The sequence below is a fragment of the Macaca nemestrina genome, chromosome 18 (genome assembly GCF_043159975.1).
Source record: "Macaca nemestrina isolate mMacNem1 chromosome 18, mMacNem.hap1, whole genome shotgun sequence".
In the NCBI taxonomy this organism is placed as follows: domain Eukaryota; kingdom Metazoa; phylum Chordata; class Mammalia; order Primates; family Cercopithecidae; genus Macaca; species Macaca nemestrina.
The window spans coordinates 472,167-497,710 of record NC_092142.1 but is presented as its reverse complement, the minus strand read 5'-3'; the positions used below and the strand labels follow the sequence as shown (position 1 = coordinate 497,710).

At 58.6% G+C, this 25,544-nt stretch overlaps 2 protein-coding genes across 18 annotated transcripts in view; one reads left to right on the top strand and one right to left on the bottom strand.

Annotated features, from left to right (window-relative positions):
* Positions 1–15,858, top strand: part of LOC105485931 (NPR3 like, GATOR1 complex subunit) — a 61,825-nt gene extending 45,967 nt beyond the window's left edge. For 4 of the 14 annotated variants that reach the window (XR_011616217.1, XR_011616210.1, XR_011616216.1 and 1 more), the window contains 8 exons: positions 2,487–2,593; positions 3,106–3,235; positions 6,329–6,518; positions 7,358–7,550; positions 8,850–9,052; positions 11,108–12,978; positions 13,375–13,447; positions 15,409–15,858. Coding sequence is in view for 5 of the 14 variants with exons in the window: in XM_071083754.1 (XP_070939855.1) it covers positions 2,487–2,593; positions 3,106–3,235; positions 6,329–6,518; positions 7,358–7,550; positions 8,850–9,015 (786 nt within the window). In the remaining 9 variants the exon portion in view is untranslated. The other 10 variants (XM_071083754.1, XM_071083750.1, XR_011616213.1 and 7 more) reach the window with 9 other exon arrangements.
* On the bottom strand, positions 9,875–17,100 carry LOC105485930 (N-methylpurine DNA glycosylase). 4 transcript variants are annotated; one of them, XM_071083755.1, is made up of 6 exons: positions 16,968–17,094; positions 16,500–16,642; positions 15,913–16,102; positions 15,585–15,818; positions 12,476–12,680; positions 9,875–10,320 (listed from the first exon to the last, which is right to left on the bottom strand). In XM_071083755.1, the coding sequence occupies exons 3-6, from the start codon at positions 15,949–15,951 to the stop codon at positions 9,944–9,946; spliced, it is 855 nt and encodes a 284-aa protein (XP_070939856.1). In that variant the 5' UTR covers positions 15,952–16,102; positions 16,500–16,642; positions 16,968–17,094; the 3' UTR covers positions 9,875–9,943. The 4 variants fall into 4 exon arrangements, with proteins under 4 accessions (XP_070939856.1, XP_024649919.2, XP_011746871.2 ...); XM_024794151.2 differs by lacking the exon at positions 15,913–16,102; XM_011748569.3 differs by lacking the exons at positions 15,913–16,102; positions 16,500–16,642 and having other exon boundaries at positions 16,968–17,100.
* Positions 17,101–25,544: the final 8,444 nt, after the last annotated feature.

Genomic DNA, 25,544 nt, shown 5'->3' with positions numbered 1-25,544 from the left:
TTTAAAGTCCCTTATGTGGCTGGGTGCAGTGGCTCATGCCTATAATCCCAGCACTTTGGGAGGATGAGGCAGGAGGACTGCCTAAACCCAGGAGGTCACGACCAGCCTGGACAACATAGGAAGACCCTGTCTTTACAGAAAATTAAATAATTAGCTGGGCATGGTGGTGTGTGCCTGTGGTCCCAGCTACTCAGGAGGCTGAGGTGGGAGGATCACTTGAGCCCTGGCGTTCGAGGCTGCAGTGAGTTGTGACTGCACACACTTCCAGTCTGGGCCAAAGAGCAAGACCCAGTCCCAAAAAATAAAATAAAATAAAATAAAATAATTCATGTTTACATCAATCCAGAGAGAATCTACAAGTAAATTTTGGGTTTGTCATGATAAAATTAATGTTATAAGACTTCAAACTCTACACAAATTATAGACACAAAAAGTTCCCACAGTCCCATATCCCACAGGTAACCTAGATCCCTCCAGGTTTTTTATCTGTGTGTGTGTGTGTGTATACAAACATTTTATTTTGTATTATGAAAATTAGGATCGTGCTGTACATTCGTTGTGATTGGCTGAATAACGGCCCCCAGAGACATACACATCCTAATCCCCAAAATCTATGAATGTGAACTCATGTGGCACTTTGGAGATATTACTAAGTTAAAGATCTTGAGATGGGAAGATCATCCTGTTAAGCCCTAAATGTAATCACTAAGGCCCTTATCAGAGGGAGGCGGAGGAAGCTCTGACTGAAAAGAGGCAGCGACGTGACCACAGAGGCAGAGTGGAGTGATGTGGCCACAAGCCAAGAGACACTGGCAGTTGAAGAGGCAGGATGAATTCCCTCTGGAGCTTCCAGAGGGAGCCTGGTCCTGCTGGCACCTTATGCTGGCCCTGAAGTACTGATTTTGGACTTTCAATTTCCAGAATGGACAGCATCTTGGAGAGGCTGCTGCAGGGAGAGGCAGGAGGTGGAGACCACTATGCTGAGCAGAGCTGGGGGAAAGTGGGTGTGTCTTTTTGAGAGAGCACATGCCAGTGGCACGTGGGGTGAGGCAGCAGGGTGGTGATGGAACTGAAACCTGCCATGTTGGGGTTAGCAGTGCCATTGGAGGCACCACTCGCACAATCTCGGCTCACTGCAACCCCCACCTTCCAGGTTCAAGCAATCCTCCTGTCTCAGCCTCCGAGTAGCTGGGACTACAGGCATGTGCCGCAGTGCACGGCTAATTAAATAAAAATTTTTGGTAGAGATGAGGGTCTCACTATATCGCCCAGGCTGGTCTCGAACTCTGAGGTTCAGGTGATCCGCCTGCCTTGCCCTCCCAAAATGCTAGGACTACAGGCATGAGCCACTGCACTCAGTCTGGAGGCCCTGTTTTCTGAGCTGAGGTATAAGTGTCCTTAGCAGCAGGCAGCACTGTGTCCAGGCAGGGGTGACTCACCCACACAGAGGCCTACTGGCCAAGAGGGTGGAGTGGTGTCTTGGGGTGATGCAGAGGCAGAAGTGCAAGTGCTTAGGATTGCACACACCTTTTCATGAAGTGCTGTGGTACTGTGCTCTCAGACCTCAGGCCTGAAGTTTCCTCTGGAAGGGGTTTTGGGTGTGTTTGTGTTTCCTGCTGTTCAAGGGTCCACAAGAGCAAAGCTGGGAGGTGGGGCAGACCTGGGGCCTTTGGGTATGTAGGAGTGGCATGCTGAGTGACTCCACACCCATCACTGGGGCAAGGCCATGCTGGAGTTTTAGGGGGTATGAGAGGGCTGTGCCCTGCCAGGACATCCAGCTAAGACCCCTGCCCAGCTGGGCCAGCCCTGTGTTCCCAGCACCCCAGACATTCCCATGCTTGTGGCCTGAGACCACCATTCTTCAGTGGGAGTCAAGACAGTACAGGATGGGAAAACAGTGGCACCAAACAGCACAGGGAGCAGTGATAAAAAGGCCATTGTGGCCAGGTACAGTGTCTCACGCCTGTAATCCCACACTTTGGGAGGCTGAGGCGGGTGGATCACGAGATCAGGAAATCGAGACCAACCTGGCCAACATGGTGAAACCCTGTCTCTACTAGAAATACAAAAATTAGCTGGGCGTGGTGGCATGTGCCTGTAATCTCAGCTACTTGGGAGGCTGAGGCAGGAGAATCGCTTGAACCTGGGAGGTAGAGGTTGCAGTGAGCTGAGATTGCACAACTGCGCTCCAGCCTGGATGACAGAGCAAGACTGTCTCAAAAAAAAAAAAAAAAAAAAAGCCATTGCTCGCAGAGAGTGCTGTGTGCTGTGTGCTGGCTGTGCCCCACATCCTAGTGAGAGGTTGGGAAGGTGCTGTTCCACATTAGGGAGGAAGTCGCGGGCCACAGCCACCACGTGTGTTCTGCACGAGCCTGGGACCAGCTTCTCCGGGTTGGTAGGCTGTGGCCACCCATGCTGAGAGCCTCTGACAGCTCCCAGTGGGCCAGCCTCAGGCATGGTCCTTGCAGCTTCCCCTCTGCCTGCAGGTTTTCCAGCTTGCAGCTCATCTGGTGTACTGGGGCAAGGCCATCATCATCTACCCGCTGTGCGAGAACAACGTCTACATGCTGTCTCCCAATGCCAGCGCATGTCTGTGAGTGCTGCTGGCTGCCAGAGCCTGGAGCCCTGAGTGGGAAGGGGTGAGGCCGGCAGGGCCCTCCAGATGCTGTTCTCTGTGTTGACCAGGCACCAAAGGCTGTGGAAGCCCCAAGGCCAGGCTCTCACTTCAGCCTAACTCCTGGCCACCAGCGTGCCCAGGTCCCAATTCTGGTCTGGCTCTGTGCTGTGTGACTCTCCTGTATCCCCCCTATGCCGGGCCCCCTCCTCCAGGCTGGCTCTCCTAATCCACCTTGAGGGATCAGAGGTGAGATGCAGGGTGAACTGTGCCCATGGCTCCTGCTGCTGCTCAAGGAGAAGTGCCCAGGTTCTGTCCACCTGGAGGCCTGCCTGGCATCATACTGTTCTGCCCTCATTGCACCGTCCTGGTCCACCTGCCACACTTTGCTTCTCTGCTGCCCACTGAGGCCAGTGTTGAGAACACAGTGGGGGGTCTGAGAACACGGTGGGGGTTCTGCTGCACTCACGGGCATGCTCGTCTGCCTCCAGGTACTCCCCGCTAGCCGAGCAGTTCTCCCATCAGTTCCCATCTCATGACCTGCCGTCCGTCCTTGCCAAGTTCTCCTTGCCGGTCTCCTTATCAGAATTTAGGAATCCCCTGGCCCCCGCTGTGCAGGAGGTGAGTCACAGAAGCTCGAGGAGCCTGGAGTGGCAGGTGCGTAGTGGATAGGCACTACCTGCCTGGCTGTTGGTTCTGATCTGAGCCCTTACCACTGCTAGCTGCTTCTCCTTGGTTTTGGGGGTTGCCATGCAAGTGCTATGTGCTCAGCAGGGCGCAAAAGTCAGCTGCAGATGCTTGGCCAGTGACCCAACACTTGGGCAGTTGTCCCCTCCCCATAGAGCCCACCCTGGCTGTGGCAGGCAGTTTTTAGGGTTAGAACTGAGTTAAGCTTGGCAGGAGAGTGCTTACCTTTTCTGGCCCTACAGACCTGCCTTGTACCCCTTTGGGACTGGGGACTGCCTACAGATGAGGGTGCAAAGGCAGCTTTGTTCTCACTGGGCTGGGGCCTGACCCTCTGAGAGTTTTGCTTCTGCCTTCACTCCCTGCCATGGCTCAGGTGGCCACAGGGTCTGTGGGTATGAGTTCTGGGGTCACTGGTCCCCAGAATCTCCTCATCCAAGAGAGCCTAGAGAAGACCCTAGTGGGCCTGGGTCAGGGCAATGGGCAGGCAGGTTGAGAGCTAGGAGTGGCTGGGGGATAGGAGGCCTCCTGCAGATCTGTGGGATGGACTGGTGCACCGGTATCTGTAGCAGGGCCAGTGGCTTCCCCTGTGGGCTGCAGGTGCCTCAGCCTCGTGGTGAGGTGGCTTTGCCATCCTCCCCTCCACTGAGTTCTGGGCAGAGACTCAGAGCAGGGCCAGATAGGACAGAATGTTGGAGACAGACGAACTGGGTGTTCTCACGTCTTTGTCTCCAAAAGTATTTGAGTAAGTGCCAGATCTATTAGGCAAAACCAGTCCTTAAAGTCAAACCCTTTCCGTTCTCAAATTGTGAATGAGAATGATTCTGGTTTTTCAGCTCCTTTAGATGCCAAACCTGACAGAGTTCTTAGTGCGGTCTTTCATAGAGCCCTTGGTTTCTGGGAGCTGAGCCAGATTGTATCAGCTGAATAAGAGGCACTCTCTGCACCCCTTCTCTTGGGCCAGTGCTTAGGGAGGAGCTGCTGGTGCTTCCATCCCAGAGGCCTCCTGTGGTCTAGATGACGGGGTGGCTTTTCCAGGCCACGACTGAGTGGTTGCTCCAGGCCTTGTCAAGGGCCTAGATGGAGCCAGGTTCTGCCTGGGCTCCAGTGCCGGAAAGCCCCTCAGTTTTATTTTTTGTTCATTGATTTTATTTATTTTTGATTGCACTCCAGGCTGGTGTGCAATGGCATGATCTCGGCTTACTGCAACCATTGCCTCCCGGGTTCAAGCAGTCTGCTGCCTCAGCCTCCCAAGTAGCTGGGATTACAGATGCCTGCCACCACGCCTGGCTAATTTTTTGTATTTTTAGTAGAGACAGGGTTTCACCATGTTGACCAGGGTGGTCTCGAACTCCCGACCTCAGGTGATCCACCCACCTCATCCTCTCAAAGTGCTGGGATTATAGGTGTGAGCCACCATGCACAGCTTTTTTTATTGTTTTGATATAGAAACTTGCTCTGTTGGCCGGGCGCGGTGGCTCACGCCTGTAATCCCAGCACTTTGGGAGGCTGAGGCGGGTGGATCACCTGAGGTCAGGAGTTCCAGACCAGCCTGACCAACGTGGAGAAATCCTGTCTCTACTAAAAATACAAAAATTAACCAGGCATGGTGGCGCATGCCTGTAATCCCAGCTACTCGAGAGGCTAAGGCAGGAGAATTGCTTGAACCCGGGAGGCGGAGGTTGTGGTGAGCTGAGATCGCACCATTGCACTCCAGCCTGGGCAAAAAGAGCGAAACTCTATCTCAAAAAATAAATAAATAAATAAGTAAAGTATTAAAAAAAAAAAGAAAGAAAGAAAGAAACAAACCTGCTCTGTTGTCCAGGCTGAAGTGCAGTGGCATGATCTTGGCTCACTGCAACCTCCGCCTACCGGGTTCAAGTGATTCTCCTGCCTCAGCCTCCCAAGTAGCTGGGATTACAGGCATGTACCACCATGCCCAGCTAATTTTTATATTTTTAGTGGAGATGGGGTTTCACCATGTTGGCAAGGCTGGTCTCAAACCCCTGAGCTCAAGTGATCCACCCGCCTCAGCCTCCCAAAGTGCTGGGATTACAAGCGTGAGCCACCACGCCCAGCCCCATCTGTTTTATTTCTTAATTTCGCGTTAAGTCTGGATATTTTGCAGTCCGTTTGACCAGGTCGTCTTCTTACTTACCTGGTGTATATCCCCCATTCCCATCCCCAGTTCCCCAGCCCCCTCCCAGGAGGTAACACTGGCCAGCAGCTCCTTGTCGACTCTCCCAGAGATGAGGAGACAGATGTGTATCTGAGGACACTGATGCTGTCTCACACTCCTCGCTGCTCAGTGCCTGTGTCTGGGCAGTGCTTTCTCATGGGGACTGGACTCTACCTGGCACAAGGCTCCTCACTTCTTCTCACTGCCAGCCCCACCTGCTAACCCAGAGACACTGGACAGCCTGGCCAGGATGTGCCTTCTCACGGTGGGGATGGGGAGGGGGGTGCTCCACCCCCAAGCCCAGGGTCACTGGCTTCAGCTTTCTTGTGGATCCACCCTTGTGCTCAGGGTGGACTTTCAGGTAGATCCAAGGAGAGGACTTTCTGCTCTCAGGGTGCCTGCCCACAGCCTCTTTCTAAACAGTGTCTGGGCTTGTCTGGAGGTGGACTGGCTGGCTGGGACCAACTACAGGGCCAGTGGGCCGAAGGAGAGAGGAGGCACAGGCCAGCTGCAGCAGCACAGTGTGGGGGATTTGCTCAGAGCAGCGGTCACGGGGCCTCCACATCTCAGGTCCTGCTCCTCAGCCAGATGCTGGGCGGCCCAGGTGTGTGGTGGGAGCCCATGCAGGTGTGATCCAGATGTCCCCTGGCCCCTCTCCCTTCCCAGGAGGGTGAGCTGGCCTTGCAGAGCTGGCTGGCAGCTGGGGGCTCCCTTTCTGAGAAGAGGGTCTTTCTGCCTGTGAGTCAGCACAGGGAGTGTGCTGTGGCCATGTCTAGGGCCATGGGTCCCTGATCCCCCAGGAAGAAGTTGGAGTGGGGAGGGGGACCAGCCTCACCTGCTGCCACCCGCAGACCCAGCTTATCCAGATGGTGGTGTGGATGCTACAGCGCCGGCTTCTCATCCAGCTGCACACCTATGTCTGCTTGATGGCCTCACCCAGCGAGGAGGAGCCCCGCCCGCGAGAGGACGACGTCCCCTTCACTGCCCGGGTCGGCGGTCGCAGCCTTAGCACGCCCAACGCCCTCAGCTTTGGCTCCCCAAGTAGGGCCCCCAGGGCATCGCTGTGGTAGTCAGGGGAGATGCTTGGGGGTGGTGCCCAGGAGGCTCAACATGGGCCCTGCTGTGAGTGTTGAGGGGCCTCCACATGGCTGCACACACACAGTCACAGGCACACGCCTTGTGTCCCCCGTGGAGACACCTCTCCTGTCTCCTAGCACCACCATGACTCTGAGGTGGCAGCTCTGCCTCCAGGCTCTTCAGCAGGCTTGCTAGAGTCAGGAGCAGCTCCCAGCCCACCAAATCAGTGCTGGAATCTCTGTCCCAGCCTGGGATCAGAGCAGGATCTCACAGCACTACCCGGACAGCTGACACCTCTGTGCCCCAGAACAGCTGTCATGGCCAGTGTGGCTCAAGGGCGGCAGCCTGTTGCCAGGTCCCAGGTCCCCAGGCTTCGAGACGGAAGGGGGTGGAAGACTTTGAAAGTCCTCCCCTGGCTGAGGTCTGGCTGTAGGGTTCATGCTTCATGTGAGGACCCCGCTTGCCCAGGGTGCTTTGTCCTCCATCCTGGGTGAGGGGCAAGATGCCCAGGCCCACCTTGGGGTGTTTGTGGGGCACACATTGCACCTCTGTTCAGGTCCCTTGAGGGTGCCCCCAGAGGGGAGGCTACCCATTTCCCAAGTCAGCCATATGAGGGGCGTGTGTCACACCCAGGAGGTGGGGCAGCCGTGGATGCTTGCAGGCAGATGTTGCAGCTGGGGTACCAGATAGGGCCCTTGTGGGAGTTAGGGGTGTCATTGGAGGCTGGCTGCTGGCTCTGCCCTCGCTGTTCCCCTGGGTGTCCTGGAATTTCACTTGGTCACCCTGACCCATGGCCCCCACAGCCAGCAGTGATGACATGACCCTCACCAGCCCCAGCATGGACAACTCCAGCGCAGAGCTGCTTCCCAGCGGGGACTCACCACTGAACCAGAGGATGACGGAAAACCTGCTGGCCAGCCTGTCAGAGCATGAACGCGCAGCCATCCTCAGTGTACCCGCAGCCCAGAACCCTGAGGACCTCCGCATGTTTGCCAGGTGGGTGCAGGTTGACCGTTGGGACTGGGGCCAGTTGCAGGGTCAGGGCAGAAAGTGGATAGGGACGTACGCAACGGGACCAAATCCACTGAGAACAAATGGGGCCCTGTTCGAGATGGAGTCTCTGCAATCAGGTGTGTAGGGGCAGGTGCCACTGCCCAGGCATGGGGATGCAGCTTGTCACCAAGACCCCGGGCTGGGGGCCTGGCGTGCCTGTTTTTGGGCCTCTTCGCTCTCCACTACTTCTTAGATATTTCTTGTCCCTTGAGAGGCAGTGCCAAGTTCTCACCCTCAGGAGACTTGGCAGGGGTTTGCCCAGGACTCTAAGCCCCGGGGGGCACCCAGGATCCCCCACGTTATAGGTGATGTGGCTCAGTGGTCTCTGTCAGCCCCACCCTGATGTGGGGGATAGTGTAGTGGCACACTTTTCCGGGAGTGGTCAGGTTGTCAGGGACTGAGTTCCCTGTTAAGAACCACACTCCAGGCCCTTGAGAGGACCACTTGCAATGCTTCTGAGCAGCTGGTCCAGGTCTCACCTGCATTCTAGCATCCTCTGTGCCAGCCTCAGTTGCAGAAACCACCCTGAAGCAGTGACTTTCCAAATGATGGTGACATTAAAAAAAAAAAAAAAAAAAACCAGGCCAGGCACAGTGGCTCACACTTGTAATCCCAGCACTTTGGGAGGCCAAGGTGGGTGGATCACCTGAGGTCAGGAGTTCGAGACCAGCCTGGCCAAAATATAGTGAAACCCTGTCTCTACTAAAAAATACAAAAATTAGGCAGGCATGGTAGCACACTCCTGTAGTCCCAGCTTACTTGGGAAGCTGAGGCAGGAGAATTGCTTGAATCTGGGAGGTGGAGGTTGCAGTGAGCCGAGATCGAGCCACCGCACTCCAGCCTGGGTGACAGTGAGACTCCATTTCTTGGGGGGGGGGGAAATAAAAGCTGTGACCTTTTGGCTTCAGAGCTATGTGGGACTCACCATAGCATGAAAAAAAAGCCACCAGCAGACCCCTGATCCCAACATCAGGACATAGGCTGGGGCAGCTCTGGGTGTGAACAGCTGTCTATCCTCCTGGACCCACTTTGCCCACCTGCTGGTCAGCAGGACCATGGTGGGTGTGCGGTCCTGGGGGCCTGCCTGCCCTTGTTGGGGGTCTGTGGCTGCCTCCCTGGCCTTCACTGCCAGCTCTGCTCAGGCCTATGGGCAGCTCAGAGTTGATTCCCAACAGTAGCTATTCAGCAGAGGCCTTTGGGGGCTGGCATCAGGTTGGGCTCACGCCCACCCATCCCTTCTAGGCTCCTTCACTACTTCCGAGGCCGCCACCACCTGGAGGAGATTATGTACAACGAGAACACTCGGCGCTCCCAGCTGCTCATGCTGTTTGACAAGTTCCGCAGCGTGCTGGTGGTGACCACCCACGAGGACCCCGTGATTGCCGTCTTCCAGGCTCTGCTTCCCTGAGCCCAGGCAGAGGGCGGAAGGCTGCTGGGGTGTGCAGGTGGGCGCTCGCGTCTTCCCACCCAGGGCTTCCTCCCTGCTGAGGCTGAGCCCTCTTAGCCCTGAGGCCTGGCACTGGGTGGATGCCGGCCAGCCATGGCCCAGTGAAGCCTGCAGAGCCCCGCTGTACTGGCCCCTGGTGGTTCAGCTGTGAGGCCGCTGCCCTCCGCTTTCCTATGCTTCCCTCCAGTCCTCGCCGCATGTGTAGGCGTCTCCACGCTGGAGGGGGCCTGCCAGAACTCCTGTCTCTGGGTGAGGGCTGCATCCTTCTAGGCCCATGTGAGCTGTGCGTTTCTCAGACCCTCCTTTTGTCCCTACACCTGCTCCATGGAACCCCCCTCTGTGGCCACCCTGAAGAATGTGCTGAAACACTTGTGTGGCCTGTCCCCGTCTCTCTGACAGCCTTCCATTTGTGAAGTGCCCTGTGGCCCTGTCCCTAGCACCACCTCTGTCTGCCATGCACTTCTTCCTCCCAGGCTGCCATGAGCCTTTCCTGGCCCAGCCCTCACCACAGTCCATGGAAGCCACAAACAGGCTCATAGCCAAGCTGTGACCTGGTCCTGACCATCTGGGGCGTGAGGGCCTGAGCTCCCCTGCTAGGCTGGAGCAGCCCTGTCACCTGTGCACATCTTGCTGGTGGAGGCATGGCCCACTGTGCAGGACCCCACCCTCGGGGGCTCTCTGCTCCCACACTGATGATTCTCCCCAGCATCCACACTGGGTCTGGCACTACGTACTCAGGGCCCCCAGCCCTCGTGTCCTGGAGGAAGAGCTGGCTCCAGACACATGCTGATCACCTAGAAGAGCTCTGGCTAAAGCGCAGTTTTCTAGAAATAAAACATTTATTTGTTTTTTAAACAATTAAAAAATATTGTCTGGGCAGGCCCTTTGCTTAGGCCTGTGTGTCCTGCTCAGCCACTCTGTCGACCACACTGACCCAGGGGCTGCCCCGGACATAGAAGCGGAGGGGTTTCCGGGCCCACTCCCCTGCATAGCCAATGCCCACCCGGGCTGCTGTCACTACAGCTGGCTCACTGGGCTCCAAGCGACCACGCTCCAGCCATATAGCTTCATCCTGTGCCAGGTCCCTCTGGTCAAAGCTCTTGTTGATGGCCAGGGCCTGGCACAGCTTGGAGGGGCCACTGCAGAGCTCACGGTCCTTGAGGACACGGCTGGCGGTGCCTTTCCGGAGGGTGCTGCGAAGCTGACGCATGGTCTCCAGACCTTCCAGGGGCTCCAGTGCTCGCAGCAAGACGCAAGCCCCGTCCCCTGTGGGATGGATGGACAATTTGGAAGTGGAGCCTCCCTAGGCTCCTGTCTTCTCTGCCCTAGTGCACATCCAGACAGCTGCCTTCCTGCCTGGGCCAGGGACCTGCTCTATGCACCTGCACCGTCTCCTGGGTCTGACCTGGTGGGAGGGGGCTGCACCTCACTGTGTCCAGACCCCTCTGCCTACCTTGCCATCCTCCATGCCTGCACCATGAGGTGTGCCTCCTGTGGGCACCTCTGGCTGCCACCACCAGGCAGTGCCTCCACCACTGTGGCCGCCCTCACAAAGCCAGACTGTTAAAAACACATGATGAATGCCGGATACCAGCTCCTTTCTACCTGGCTTCCCCTGGTCTTGTGACTGGCAGCAGCCATGAGGCCAGCAAAGGAAGCTCCAGAGAGCCAGTCCTCGGTTGCGATCATTCTGCCAGGAAGCAGGAAACCTTGGGCCTACCCAGGCCCCAGGGCTCCCCTTCTGCCTCACCCACTCAGCATTTGTGTTGGTCAAGTGGTGGGGGCTAGGGGTTGGCTTAGAGCAGCTGTCAGTGTGCACCGGATGTCGGGAGAGCCCATGCAGTGACTCAGTGGAAAGACTGACTGCCACACCCTGCACAGGCAGGGCAGGAGAAGGCTGGCGAAGCGCCCCTCACCTCCCTTGGGATCCTTCCTCCAGCCTAGCCCCTCCCTCACCAGGCCAGGCCACTTGAGAAGCAGAGACAGCAAGTGAAGGCTCCCGGGCCCAGGGGCTCACTCAAGCACAGATATCTGAATTTCCTCTGCCCTGCAGGTTTGGAAAGGTCCCTTGGATTCCCAGCTGGGGACAATGATGACCTGGACCCTGGCCAGAGGAGCCCTAGCCCTCCAGCAAGGCAGCTCCCTGGAGACACCTGCTGTGACTCACCTGTGCACCCCTGGCCCTCCCAGCCACCTGGGAGTCAGAGGCTTAGCCCAGAGGTGGCCAAGCCAGTCCCCACTCTTGGGCTGTGGCCATGTGAGCCTCTGCATCAGCAGCCAGGGGCGAGCACTAGCGGACGAGGCCATGCCCTCCAGCAAAGCCAGCAAGTGCGGCATTCCTCTCAGCAGATACCCTTGACCAGCCAGTTGTCAAAGTATTTCAAGCTAAAATCAAGGCCAAGCAAAGCCTTTAAGTTCCCGTCCATTCTGTGATTCCCACGCTGCTTCCACCTCACCAGGTGGGGCACCCGCTGCCCACCCTGATCCACCTCAGTAGGAAGGAGCGGGACCCTCTACATCCCTGTGAGTGCAAAACACATGCCCCTCACGGTCCCACTGAGCCCCCACAGAGCCGCCTGCAAATGAGTCAAAGCCTGGCCGCCCTCATCACCACACCCCCCTGCCCTGGCTCCTTCACACACAACACATCCAAGTCCCACATCCTGACAAAAATACGACCCTTTGATCTCTTCTTACCAAACCTCCCTGTCCTCGCCTACTTCTCTGCCCACCCTAACTCCCCGCTGCTATGCCCACTGCTCCATCCTTGGCAACCTGACCACTCTGCTCTTCTTAGCACTGCGATCATCCTCTTCTCAAACTGGCTTGTAATCCTCATGTGCTGCCTCCATCAAGGGCAGGTGACACCTGTGTCCTCGGCCTCCTTTCTGCCTCCACTTCAACCAACCCTTTCTTTTTATTTTGAGACGGAGTTTCGCTCTTGTCGCCCAGGCTGGAGTGCGGTGGCGTGATCTCGGCTCACCACAACCTCCACCTCCCGGGTTCAAGTGATTTTCCTGCCTCAGCCTCACTAGTAGCTGGGATTACAGGTGCCCACCACCATGACCATCTAAATTTTGTATTTTTTGTAGAGACGGAGTTTTACCATGTTGGCCGGGCTGGTGTTGAACTCCTGACCTCAGGTGATCTGCCTGCTTTAGCCTCCCAAAGTGCTGGGATTACAGGTGTGAGCCACCACGACTGGCCCCAACCAACCCTTTCTACTTCTCTAACCAACCTTGCCCTGTCAATGCAGCCAGAGCTCCTGAAACCCTGACCTGGCCCTGGAAATGGCACTTCCTTGCTCAAATATCTGCCCCACCTCAGTCCTCCTGGTGGTCTGCTGGCTGTTAGTTGACGGGGCTCTGCCAGCCCTCCAGCCCCCTCAACCGCCAACCCCCCATGCCCCAGCACTGCTCACCTTGGCTGGAGATGTTCATGCAGAAGTACATGCCATAAATGATGTACACGTACAGGGTCCCCGGCTTCATGAACATGCCTCGGTTGCGGGGGGTCTGCCGGCCACCCCTTGAGTGGGCAGCTTCATCCTCTGGCCCCAGGTATGCCTCAGTCTCCACGATGCGGCCTCGGAGTTCTGTGCCATTAGGAAGTCGCCGGACTAGGACCTGTGCGAAGTCAGTTTCTGCTCAGGGCAGGAAGGAACGGGGGTCCACTCACCCTAACAGTGCCCAGCCTGGACCTCATCTCCCCAGCTCAGGGTGTGTCAGCCACCCAGGTCTAGCCATGGACCTTGCCCCGTCTCCATCCTGCCTCTTCTCTTGCTCCTGCTGAGCCTGAATATGGCTGTCGAGGGTACCAGTTGTCTGCTCCAGCCCTGCTAGACCACCAGACCGCAAGCCAAAGACACCTCAGGCCACAGCCAGGGCGGGGCTGGGAACCAGCAGTCATGGATTCACCTTGCAGGTCAACCTCCAAGTCCTCTCAGCAGGGCCCTCCATTCCCCAGCTTCCTCCTTTCCCAAGTACCCTTGAGAAAACCATCAGCATTTAGCATGAGGCCAGGCATCACGGAAGGCACAGGACCCCAAGGATGTCCCCACACCAGCTACCTGGGAAATCCCAGAGCCTGTGAAGTCCCCTAAACCTGGGCTGCTGAGGTGGCCACAAGGGACCCTCATACTAAGCTCCCACCCTCCGGCTCTAAGGCCTTTCTGAGCAGTAGGCCCAGCTGCCCCACGGTGCCCCAGCCTGGACCATGGTCTTGGTAACGGCCAACAGTTGTGCCCTCAGTGCTTGGAGCCCGAGTTAATAGCAGAGCACTGGGGACCAGCCACATCCCCAGCACCTGTCTTGTTTTTAGGCCAGAGGCATCAGCTGGACAGCCAGACCACCTTCACCTCAGCCCATGAAGCCCTGCGGTGCCAGAGGCCATGGTCAGTATCATGGGCTGGGGAGGAGGGGCACTGGAGCTCAGATGCTTGCTGGGGGAGCATTCAGGAGGCCTTCCTGGAGATAGGGTGGAGGAAAGAAGGGGTCAGTGCCTGTGCTGGAAGCCCAGAAATCCTTAGGCATCCAGAGCCGTGAGGACAGAAGTGAACAGGCCAGGCTTGGCCAGACCACGTCCAGGGGAGAAAGGGTGGCCCTGTTCCATCTTCCCTGTAGCTTAGAGGGAATGCCCCTCCAGGGACTTCACGCTGCGCACTCCTCTGCCTCCATGGGGGCACACTGTGGGGGCCCAAGTACCATTCTGGAGAGGAGGTTCCCACAGCCCTTTTCTCACTGTTTCCTTTTCCATCCCAAATTTCTGATCTGGATTTCACTCTGATACCATTTCCACCAATGGCAGATACTGGGGCCTCTCACTCCACCCCCATTGCCAACACCCACACCCTCTTCCTTGCTGGCAGAGCCTCCTGGGGGACACCACACCCTCCTCAGCCCAGAGAGTGGCCTGGGATTTCATGGCAACTCACTGCAGTGACGCTTTTAGGGATGAGTGCATGACCCAAGCCCGGCTGAGGGGTCTGCAAGGGCATCCACTGGGAGGTTATGGAGAGGGCTGTCCCTAATCCAAGGGACACGGTGAAACACCCTCTTCTCTGCTGGACATCATCTTGTCCACCAATGAGCTCAAGTGGGCATGACTGTGGCCTGCCAAGGATGCTGAATAGAGACAAACGTATTGTGGTCCCTGATGCCACACTGGGCCCTTGCCCTGCTCCTATGATGCACCTGCCACATGTACCGTTTTGTTGTATCACAAATGCCCATCATTTTATTTTTTATTTTTGAGACAGAGTCTTGCCCTGTCACCCAGGCTGGGGTGCAATGGCGTGACCTCAGCTCACTGCAACCTCTGCCTCCTGGGTTCAAGCGATTCTCCTGCCTCAGTCTCCCAAGTAGCTGGGATTACAGGCACCCACCATCACACCCAGATAATTTTTATTTTTTTTTTTTTTGAGACAGAGTCTCGCTCTGTCGCCCAGGCTGGAGTGCAATGGCGTGATCTTGGCTCACTGCAAGCTCCACCTCCCGGGTTCACACCATTCTCTTGCTTCAGCCTCCTGAGTAGCTGCGACTACAGGCGCCTGCCACCACACCTGGCTAATTGTTTTTTGTATTTTTAGTAGAGACAGGGTTTCACTGTGTTAGCCAGGATGGTCTCGATCTCCTGACCTCGTGATCTGCCCACCTCGGCTTCCCACAGTGCTGGGATTACTGGTGTGAGCCACCATGCCTGGCCACAAATGCCCATTTAAGGTGCTTTTAGAAGGATCCACATGGGGACAGAATGTTGTTTGTTCTCCACGAGATCAAGCCCACATTCTAGGGTCTGCTCTTTAGCACCCAATTCCTGCCACTGATATTTCTTTTCTGGCTCTTTTTGGTGATTATAACCTAAAAGTAGGCTCATTAAAGGACAAAGAGAAGGCCTTGGAGCCTCTGGAGAACCAGAAAGGCAGACCTGGGGCTTTGGCATCAAGGACCACCACCCAGACAGTGCTCCCAACAGATCCAGCCAAGATGCCGTGGCTGTGTGAGCATTTGCTTGTGGGGACAGCCTGCACCGCAGGCCCCACCAGAATGGGCCCTGGGCAGTCCCTCCTTCTTACTCCAAGTCTGATAGGCAGAGCCCAGATCCTGGACCTACACTGAGCTGCAGGGGCCCTGGGAAGCCAGCACTGCACTGAGAGCCACTACAGTGGGAACGGGCAGCCGAACACTGGCCACAGCCACAGTTCCCATGTGTGGAAAAACTGTGAGGTGGATTCCAGGTGAGGAAGGCTAACAGTGCAAGTGCTCCTGCCCTAGATGCCAGAAGCCGGGGGGTAGACAGTGGCACCCCTGCTGCACCCTGGGCAAACAACACTGACAATCTTCACATTCTTCCCAGATGATCTCAGGCTACTGAGAGGAGCTATCCAGGGACCAGTGTGAGCAAAGCAGCTAACTGCACGAGGACAAGGAGGACTAACTGAGGGCCAAGCCCAGCAGGCAGCGGACAGGGCTTCAGGGACAACTGCAGTGACAGGCACTTTAGGAGACACCACGTTGCTATGTTCACATTACCTGTCCCAGAAATGCCCGGGCCAGGGGGACTGCTGGCTGGTCGAAAAACTCCAACCCCAGTCGGGTAAGGTGGCCCTTCGGGCTTGAGAAATAGATGCTGCGGTATGGGCCCAGGGTGGTGGGTGGTCCCAAACAGGGCTCCTTGGGGCAAGGTGCCTGGGCTGTGTCAGACGGGCTGTGTGGCTGCTCTGCTTTGGCTAGTCGCTGCTTTTTTTGCCCCATCCTTCGGGAAAACTGTAATGGGAAAAATAAATAAATAAGCATCCGAATAGAAGACAGCTGTCTGGTAAGGTCAGGCTCAGGAAGTGCAAAGACTGGATTTGACCACCTGCTTCGGTTTCTTCATCTGCAAAGCGGGGGTGACCATCCTGTGGGTAGTTATAAGGCACAAACACCCCGACACACTCGAGGCCTCAGGAAATGATTACATCTGATGGACGGCTGCTGCTGGTGGCAGGGTGGCTGCTCTGCCCCACACATGTGCGAGCTGCACAGCGTGGGGGCCCAGGCTGCACGACCTGGGGAGCAAATGGTGGCCGGAGCCTGGGACAGCAGGGCTGGGGCCCTCTGATTCCCACTCATCATGCAGGTCCCAAGCAAACGTCTGAGCTGGTTTCTGGAACCCTGCCCTTTCATCCAACCCTTACCAGGAATTCAAAACACAGCCAGGACCTTGGCAGGGCCTTAGCAGGGATCCCAGTGTGTCAGAATCCTTGGAATGGCCCCCAAGGCCTGACACACAGGGAGGAGTGAGTACCGGGGTGACCACTGGCCTGGCCCCATCCCATGTGCTCAGGGTCCCTAACTGTCCTCTGCTTCATGGCCCAGGTTGGATAACGAGCAAGTGGGGCAAAGGCAAGGTCTCCTGAGGGACCAGGAGGGTCTGCTGAGACCCAGCAGGCCCCAGTCTCCCACCTGTGGCCTCCCCATGTTTAGGCGGAACCTGACCACACATCCTCAGCTGTCCTGAGGCAAAGGAGGAGGGAAGATACAGGAGGCGGGTGCGCGTCGGCCTGGCAGCACCCAGAGGGCTGGTCTTCAGCAGCACCTAAGTCCTCCTGGCATGGGAGAGATGCATTATTTTTAACGGGAGTGCTGACGTTCATGTCGAACGGAGACTGCCAGTCGGCCTGGAAAGGACGCTGACGTGACTGTCTCCGCACTCGGCCAGCGCTGCCAGCGCGCCGTGGGCTCAGCCCCCGGGCGCTGCGGCCCCTGCTTTCGGCCCGAGCTTGGCCCTTGCCTACGCTCTGGCTCTGCCCCAACCCTCGGGGCGGTGGGCGGTACGCCCGTCCCCGGTACTCCCGCTCCGGCGGCCGCGCTCGCTGCTGCGCCTTGGGGTGGGCGCGTCTGTTCCGCGGGGCGGCCGAGGCGCGCGCTCACCTGGGCCCCGCTGCGCGCAGGCATCCGGCAGCTCGGGTCGGGGCTTCGTGGGGCTCGGACCCCGGCACAGAGACCAGCAGCCGCCGACCCCAGCCGCCGCCGAGCCCGGAAGCACCGCTGGTACCGGGGCGGAGCGGCGCCTGCGCAGAACGGGACGGAAGCCGGGAAGGCGGGGGCAGTGAGCGCAGGGAACGGGCTGCGGCCCCGGGGCGGGGCAGACCACAGGGAGGTGGGTCGTCTTCCCAGCGCCCACCACCAGTTCTGGACCCAGGCCCGGGCCTGATGCGGCGCCTGCGGAGCGACAGCCGGGAAGGGGCAGGTGGGGGTGGGGCGAGCACCCCACTGTGCCCCGGCGCCCCTCCCAATGACCCGCTGTCAGTCCCCGCCTGCGCCCTGGTCGCCTGGCGGCCTCAGAGCCCACTCCACCAGCGGGTGGTCAGACCACCAAGAGGACGGGCCCATCGTGAACCTGAGTGGGTCCTCGAGGGGCCAGGGCGGAGTGGTCGTGCTTTGGGGGAGGGTGCAGGCCGCAGACGTGTTTTCCGGTGGGGTGCCTGCGGAGTGCGCGCCTGGGAGACCGCCCCAGCCCTAGTCCGGAGTGGGCCAGGGAGTCCTTATCCAGGAAGTGGACTCCGGGCCTCTGCGGAAGCCCCCGCCCCTGGTCCGGGGTTGTCACAGCCTGGTGGGGGGAAGGAAGGAGGGAGCGGCGCGGATTCTGCGTCGGCCGCAGAGCCCCCATCCCTCTTTCTGCCCAAGGATGCTGAAGGGAGTTCGCCCACTTTCTGGGTTGGGCCTGCTGGAGCGCAGCCAGCCTCTTCTAGAGACTGAGGCCAAACCAGGGCTGAACACAGCCTGTCAGTGCGCAGCCTTCTGAGGCCTCCCCAAGCCCCAGCGGCCTGTAACCTCTCACTACCTCTCAGGTCAGATCCATGCCCCTAGGCAGGGGCAGGGATGGTGCTTGGCCCAGTGGAAAGAAGGGCCTAGGGGACGGGCCCTGAGGGAGCCGGGAACACTGCTGGCTCCCACGGTTCATGGCAGCCCCAGCACCCAGCAGAGCCGTCCCCAACTTCTGGCCACTTGGGGGTTTATCTGGGTCTGCAGGGCCCCTCCCCTATGGCAGGCACAATCCCACCCCACAATCCACTTCTGCCATACAAAAACTCTTGAGGGGCTTTTCCTGAGGTGTCTTTGACTTCTGTGACCCTGGTCCTGGAAAGGGGCACCTGAAAAGGGCTTGAGCAACTGGGCACCTGACTGTGTCAGCTGGGAGACACTGGGCAGGACAGACGCACAGGCCATGTGTCTGGAGCCCTCAGATGAGGGTGACACCTGGTCCTACAGAAAGGCTAACAGAGCAGGACCCTGGTCTCCAACTGCGTCTTCTCCTCTGACCAGCCGTCCCACTCCCATGGGCCCCAGCCAGGACTTCCTGGGGAGGGAGGGGCCATGAGCTGCTGGAAGCCACCAGCTGTTTGTAGCACTGTGTGCCGCTTCCGGGGGTGGGGGCACAATGTGTCATCAATCCATGTTTATAAAGCAGCCCTGGATGTGATCCCACACCCTCCCTGCTTATCCCCTGCAGCCATGCCTTCCAAACAATAAGTCTCTCCTTCCGGTGGCAATAGTCCCCCGTCCTCCCAGCGCTCCCCCTCAGTCTAGTAGGGAAACTGAGGCCCCAGTTGAGCCTTTGTCTTCTTGATGGGCAGGGAGAGGATGGGTGTTACTTTGTACTTATATTTATTCTGGTTTTACAAGTGATACGTGGTCCTTGCAGAAATCATGGGGAGTCCAGGAGCTCCCAGAGGGGTGTTTTTATCCCCACCTTTCTTATGAGGAAAGAGAACCACTTGAAGGGCAGACTGGCCCCTGCCCCAGGAGGTGGAGAGGCTGGCGCTGGGGCGCCAGCAACCAACTTCTCCAGATGTCTGGCCTGAGTGCTGCGGGTTGCGCAATCTCTGGGCACCCCCCCCACCCCTCCACAACCCCCCCGACTTCCTGGTTTGTGGTCTTAAGGCTGCCACCACAGGCTGGAAGTGGTGGGATGAGAGTTCCAACTGTGGCCTGCAGAGTGGGCTGGCGGGCTGGTCCGGGGCAAGAGAAAGTGGTGCCAGGTGAGAGGAGGGGGGCCTGGGGCCTCCTCTGTCCCCAGTTTGCCCCACTGCTGGGCTGGAACAGGCTTGTTGGAGGAGGCAAGGATATCAGTGGAAGATGGAGGACACCCTCGAGGCTTTGAAAGGAGTGAAGGCTAGTATTGGTGCTGGGGTGAGCAGCCCTGACCCCCGACCTCCACAACAGGCCATAGGCTGTGGACGGGCTGGAGCTGCCTCTAGCTGTAGGAGGCGTGGCCATCAGTCACTGGAGCCTTTATAAGCAAGTCCTTGAGAGATGTGGCTCTATCGGCCACAGGGGCCAGGGTTCTAGTATCAGCCTCAGGACCCCAGGGTGCCCAGCACACTGGCTCTGTCTTCTCTCTGATGGAGGGGGGTGCTGACAACTGTTGAAGCGGGTGTCAAGTCAGAGCCCATGGGCTCCTCTACACAGCTTTGAGCTGGCAGCTTCCCAGCAGGGTGGCTGCTGGCCTCTTGACTGGTCCCCAGCGCCCTCTGTGTCTGGTGATCCCTGGAGGGTCAAAGCTTCCTTGGGCAGAGAAGGCAGCCACTGGGCAGGCCAAAGTGGGGTGTGTGTGAGCTACATCCTCCCTGCCTGGGTCTGTGCTGCTGGGCCCTGGGCCCAGGTGCTTATGGGAACCCCTTGCCAAACCCTGGGATATGGGGAGGGGCAGCTGCCTCAGAAATAGCCCTATGACTTCAGGCCACTGGCTGGCCTGGCCCACTTCTGCCTCTTCCCCAAATAGCCAGGAGCTGGTCATGGGCCCATCCCTGGAGCTCCCCAGGCAGGGGCAGTTCTGATCATTCCAGGGACTCTCCAAAGCCCAGAGTCTGACCCCTTGGGTGATTACTTGTGGCCTGAAAGCTGAGCTGAGGATTCTGGGGTAGCTGAGGATTCTGGGGTAGTTGTTGGGAACACTCCTCTTACTGGTCAGGGCTCCTGTTCTCTCGTGTCCTGGTGTGAGGTCCACAAACCCTGGGGTTGGTGTAGATACCCACCCATTCTCAAGACACCTGCCCAGCAGCCCTGTGAGTGCTGGGCAACTGTATCTGTTTTCCATTTCTCCAGGGTGCAGGAAGTGGGAGGAGAGGGGCCAGGAGCTGGGTTTCCGTATAGGGGGGCTCCTCCACCAGAACAGAGAGTAGTAGGGCAGGCATGAGGCAGAGCACACATATGTGCACACAGTTGTCCATGTGGACTGGGTACAGTCCTGAGTTTCATGCATGTCTGTGTGAAGAGACCACCAAACAGGCTTTGTGTGAGCACAAGGCTGTTTATTTCACCTGGGTGCAGGTGGGCTGAGTCCGAAAACAAAGTCAGCAATGGGAGATACGGGTGGGGCCGTTTTATAGGATTTGGGTAGGTAGTGGAAAATTACAGTCAAAGGGGGTTGTTCTCTGGTGGGCAGGGTGGGGGTCACAAGGTGCCCAGTGGGAGAGCTTCTGAGCCAGGAGAAGGAACTTCACAAGGTAATGTCATCAGTTAAGGCAGGAACCGGTCATTTTCACTTCTTCTGTGATTCTTCACTTGCTTCAGGCCATCTGAAGGCTCAGAGGCCTGACACTGAGCACACATGTATTGAACCCCCTGTGATCATCCTTCTGATGACCTCACTCAGGAGGCCAGGGTGGGCTGAGAACCTGGGGATTCCTGGACACAGGCTGTAAGATGGGGATTTGTCTGCAGGGGCAGACTGGGGCATGCTCTCCACCGAAGGTGACTGCTGGGTGTGGGTGTTTCAGCTCAGAGCCAGCTGTGGCTGGTGCTCCTGGCAGCTGGCAGTGAGTGTCTGGGACTTGGAGCGTGTCTGGGTGGGGTCTGACAGCGTCCACTGCAGGAGGAGACCTGCTGACATCAGATGCCCAGCTGTGGCATGCTTTGGAGGCAAGCCCAGTCCCCAGCTTTCCAGAGAGGACACCACTTGTGGCCCTGCCAGCCTAGTCTGGGCATCCAGGCCCAGTAGGGCTTGCTTATCCCTGGCAGGGGTCAATATTGCTAAGCACGGAGACTGTCCTGTCTCTGGCTGTGAGCCTGGCATGGGAGGGGTGGCACATGCAGGCTACAGGAGCACTGAGTGTTGGCACCGGGGCAGGCTCCCTCTCACCTGGTGTCCCTGATGCACTGGCAGTCATCCCTCTGGTGGAGTTCCCCTCCACCCCCTCCAAAGCTTTCATTGTCTCCTTCTCCATGAGAATTGTGTTGATATTGCTTGTGTTCAGCGAGGACCCACTATGTGCAGGCACCACCCTGTTCCATGGCACGGACAAGGATACGGGCAGAGGATTCTTGCCCAGGCTCTGGGATCTACCCATAAGTGTACCAGCACCTTTCGTTCAAATTGTCCCCTTTCTTTTCTGTGTAGCCAAGGACCAGGCCACTGTCTGCATTGGGCACTGGGTGCAACAGCTCAGTTTGGAGAGGACTGGTGCCACCCAGACCCAGAGGATGGCACTGAAGCAGCAGCAGCCTTGTGACCAGCACAGGACCTGAAGACACACTTGTCCGAGGCCTGAGGGGGCACCCTGTAGAGGGATCCTTAGGGACCCATGGGAAGAAGGGATCCTGTACCCTCTCTCCAGAGGAAGCCTCGGCCCCTACCACTCAGAGCTCCTGGACAACCCTGCCTGTACTCTGCTGTTGGCACCCCTGTGCCCCACCCTGGGATGTGCCCTGGGTGGGTCAACCCACCCAGTGTCAGGAGAGAAATGCTGGGAAACTCCCACTAGCAGCCCCAGCTGAAAGCAGAGGGTCATTTTGAGTGCAGCCCAGATTGTGCAGGGATATGAGCCCACCCCGGGGTGGCCGCTAAGCTCTGAGACAGTGACAAGAGCCCAGAGTGGACACCAGACACTGCGCTGCCTCTGCTCAGTGGCTTCAGGTGGGGCCTGGTGCAGGCTGGCCTGAGGGCTTGCTGGTGGGGCAGGGCTTCTGGGGGTGGGGGCACGGGGCAGGGGGAGGGGTAATTACTGTGGTCCTGAACTGAGTGTGTGCATCACCGTATACAGCACACGTGTACATGTGTGAGTGGTATGAGTATGTACCCATAGAAAGATGTACATGACTAGGTGGGTGCATGTGAGGCTGTGCACGTGTGGGCGAATGAACCCATGAAGTGGAAGAATGTGGGAAGGTGTGTGTGTGATTGTGAGTGATCGGTGCACATGAATGTGTGTGAGGGAACTGAGTGCTCAGTGGGATTGGGTGAGTGTGGGCCTCTGGAGGAGGTCGGGTTTAGGGGAGCCAGGGATACCCACCCATCCTCCACCCTCTACCCTGTACCTGCCCTCCCTCCTTACTCCCGGTCTTCTCAGCACAAATCTGGGCAGGACGACAGGTCAGGCCTCAATCTGGAGCCAGGGGAGAGGCGGAGCTCCCACCAGGCCCTCCGTTGGGTCAAGGCGCTGGAGACCTCAGCCCCAGGCGTCCCCACGGGCGGACTCTGGGGAGAAGGGAGCCCAGCGGCCTTCCGGGAGGAGGTGACTTGGGCCGGGCAGGCGGGCGGCGCGCATTCCTGAGCCCTGAGTCAGCGCGGCCGCCCCCTCCGGCCGGGCCCGCCCCCGGCGCGCACGCCCCTCACTCCATGGCATTCCCGGGCGGGCCGGACCGGCGGGCGGGCGGGGACTCGGCGCGGGCGCCCTCCCGGCCAGCGGCGGCAGCCCCTCCTCCCTGGAGCCCTCAGGACCCCCCAAGGACCCCCGGCGGCGGCGGTGAGTGAGCGCGACCGGGAGCGCAGGGCTCCGGGGACGGGCGGGTTCCGGGGCAGCGTCCGCCGAGCGCGGGGCGCGTCCTCAGCACCCCGTGGCCGGAGCTGCTCTGAGCGGTCGGGGCCGGGGCCGGGGCCGGGGCCGGGGCCGGGGCCGGGGCCGGGGAGGGATCGCGGCGAGTCTTCGCTGGGGCGGCCGGACTCTTCTTCCCGAAGTTTTCCGAGTCGCCCGCCGAGGCGGCCCAGCCCCGGATTCCTCGCCCGGCGCGCCGCAAAAATAGCCCGTGGCCGGATTAGCAGTCCCAGCGGCCTGGCCTGGCCGGACAGCTCGGCTCCAGCCCCCGCCCAACAGCTGAGGGTCCCAGGAGCGGGAGGCTGAAGTCCGGGGGTGCCCCAGGCTCCTCTGAGCTCCCCCCACTACATTTTCCTTCCCGGCCACCACCGGTGGGTGGTGCCTCCAAGTTGAAACTCCAGCTAAAGGCGGGATGGTCCCTGTCCCAGCCGCCCTCACCGATGGGAATAGCAGGAGCCGTGGAGCTGGGGGTGGGGGACTGACTCCACCTTCTGCCCCACAACGCTGACTCCCCGATCTGTAAACATCGAAGCTCCAGGGTGGTCTGGGAGCGACTCCCAAAGACAGACCCTCACTCTGGGTGCAGAGGCCAACAGCGACAGGCCATCTCCCAGCTCGCGTGACAGCCAGACCCCGGATGCTCAGGGCATTGGCAGAGGGCCTGGCTGGCTGTCATGCTGGGGGCATGTTTGTGGGGCTGGGTGGGGAATGGGCAGGGGATCTTCCCTGGCCCCCCAAGTCCTGCTTCCAGTCCAGGTGGTCCTGACCAGAGTTCCTTCTGTGTGTGCCACTTAAGATTGTGAATGTGTGTGTCTGTCTGGGTGGGTGGGGCCTAGGTCTGGAGGCCCTACTCCTATCCTGGGAACTCCCACCCGCCAACGGGACTTCCTGTTGGAGACCGGGAGAAGATTCAAGGATGAAACTGGCTTTTCAGGTTTGACCCAGCTAGATGCCCGGGCAGTCCCAGGCTGAGTTCTCCCCACCCCTGTGGAGCCAACCCCAACCTCCTAGCCCCCACCCCAAGGGTGGGCAGAAGCTGGGGACCTAGCAGCTGGCTGGGGCTCAAGGAGTCCCTGAGGCAGAGCCCCCTGCCACCAGGGGTCATTCTGGGTAAGCTGGGCCCCTTTTCCTGAGAATGGGGCAGGGGCAAATGGAGTGCATGGGAGTCTGGTGGTCCCAGATTGAAGACACTGGGCCTCAGACCCTTTCCCAGCCCTTCCAAGCAGCCTTCACTGGCTGGCTGGCCTCCATTGCACAAACAGGCCCCTGGAGCAGGGTAGGGGGGTTGCTGTTGTCCCTCAACCAGCACCTCTCATGAGCTGGCCAGACAAACCCCCACTTTGGGGAACTGACTTTCTAGGGGGCACTCTTGGTTTAGGGGGAGTCGCCCAGGTCTCTCCTGCATTTCAGGGACCATCAGGCCCTCCCTAGGATCTTCCCAGCTACAGTCCCTGCCCAGGGCACCCCCAGTTGCTCTCAGCTGTGAGGGCCTCCCCGACACTGGCTCCAGTTCCCTCACCTCAGTGTCTGTGCCAGGATCACATTTTGCCTAATGATCGGATTCCTCGGCTTCTCTGCCTGTTTTCTGAGTTGGACGATTTTGGGGGTGACTCCTTCCTCCTTCAACTGAGATGCCCCTGATGGAGCATGTGGCAAGGGGTCTTAGAGGGGTCTGACAGCTGTCCACAGCCACAAGGCTGAAGAACTCGGGTGGTCTGCCTTGTCTTCTGGGGGTCTGCAGACAGGGTCCCTTCTACCACAGCTCCTGGGCAGACCTGGCCCAAGGCTTTGAACTCCCTTATAGGCTTTGGGACCTCAGGCAGTGACTGGCTTCCCTGAGCCTCAGTTTCCTTATCTGGAAGATGGATACGGAGGACCCCTCCCAGGGGTTAGACAGACCAATGTGATCAGTCAGGATCTGGTTTGAAGAAACTGAGCCAGGCTGCTGAGGACCGAAGCCATTTCTGCTCTGACTTGGTTTCTGCTGGGGCCTCTCCAGTCCTGTCCTGCTTCTGGTGGGTTCTGGGAGGGGGTTGCGGGGTCGCCTGGGTGCCTGGGCACCCAGGAGCATGTGTGTAGGGTCAGTCAGGGATACCTCTGGAGGGCTCTGACTGGTAACTGGGCTGTCCATCTGTCCTCTGGTCAGACATGTGCATGGGATGTGGGCCTTTCCCACCTCCAGCCTGGGAAGAGTGCTTTTGCCTAACACCTGGGACCCAGCTAGACTCCAGACTGGGGACTAGAAGTGACCAGCTTACCAGACAGTTTACACCCAGGATCTAGTGTAGCTAAGTCCTTGCTGCCATCCCCTTTCTGACTGTGTGGCTTGGACAGGTGCCCTGACCTGCACTTGGCATCCCCTGATTCCTGGGTGTGTCTGCCATGTCAGCCACTGTCAGACCCAACTGAGTTGGGGGTTTAGTTTTGGTGACCCCTGTGCTACATTTGGTAGCTGAACCTTGGGACAGCACCCCACCCCCTCCCCAATGCTGGCCCCTTTGTGCACTACCCTCCCAGGTCAGGTCCTCAGGGATTCCCGTGTCTCCAGGCCCTAGGGCGGCTTCCCTCACAGATGGCCTGTAGCAGGAAACCTCTTGTTCTGTCTACTTGTCTAGGGTGATGAGGGGAGGTAGGGAGCCAGTGTGTCCTGCTGGGGACCTGGAGAGGACCCTGCAAAGGTCTTAGGCCTGCC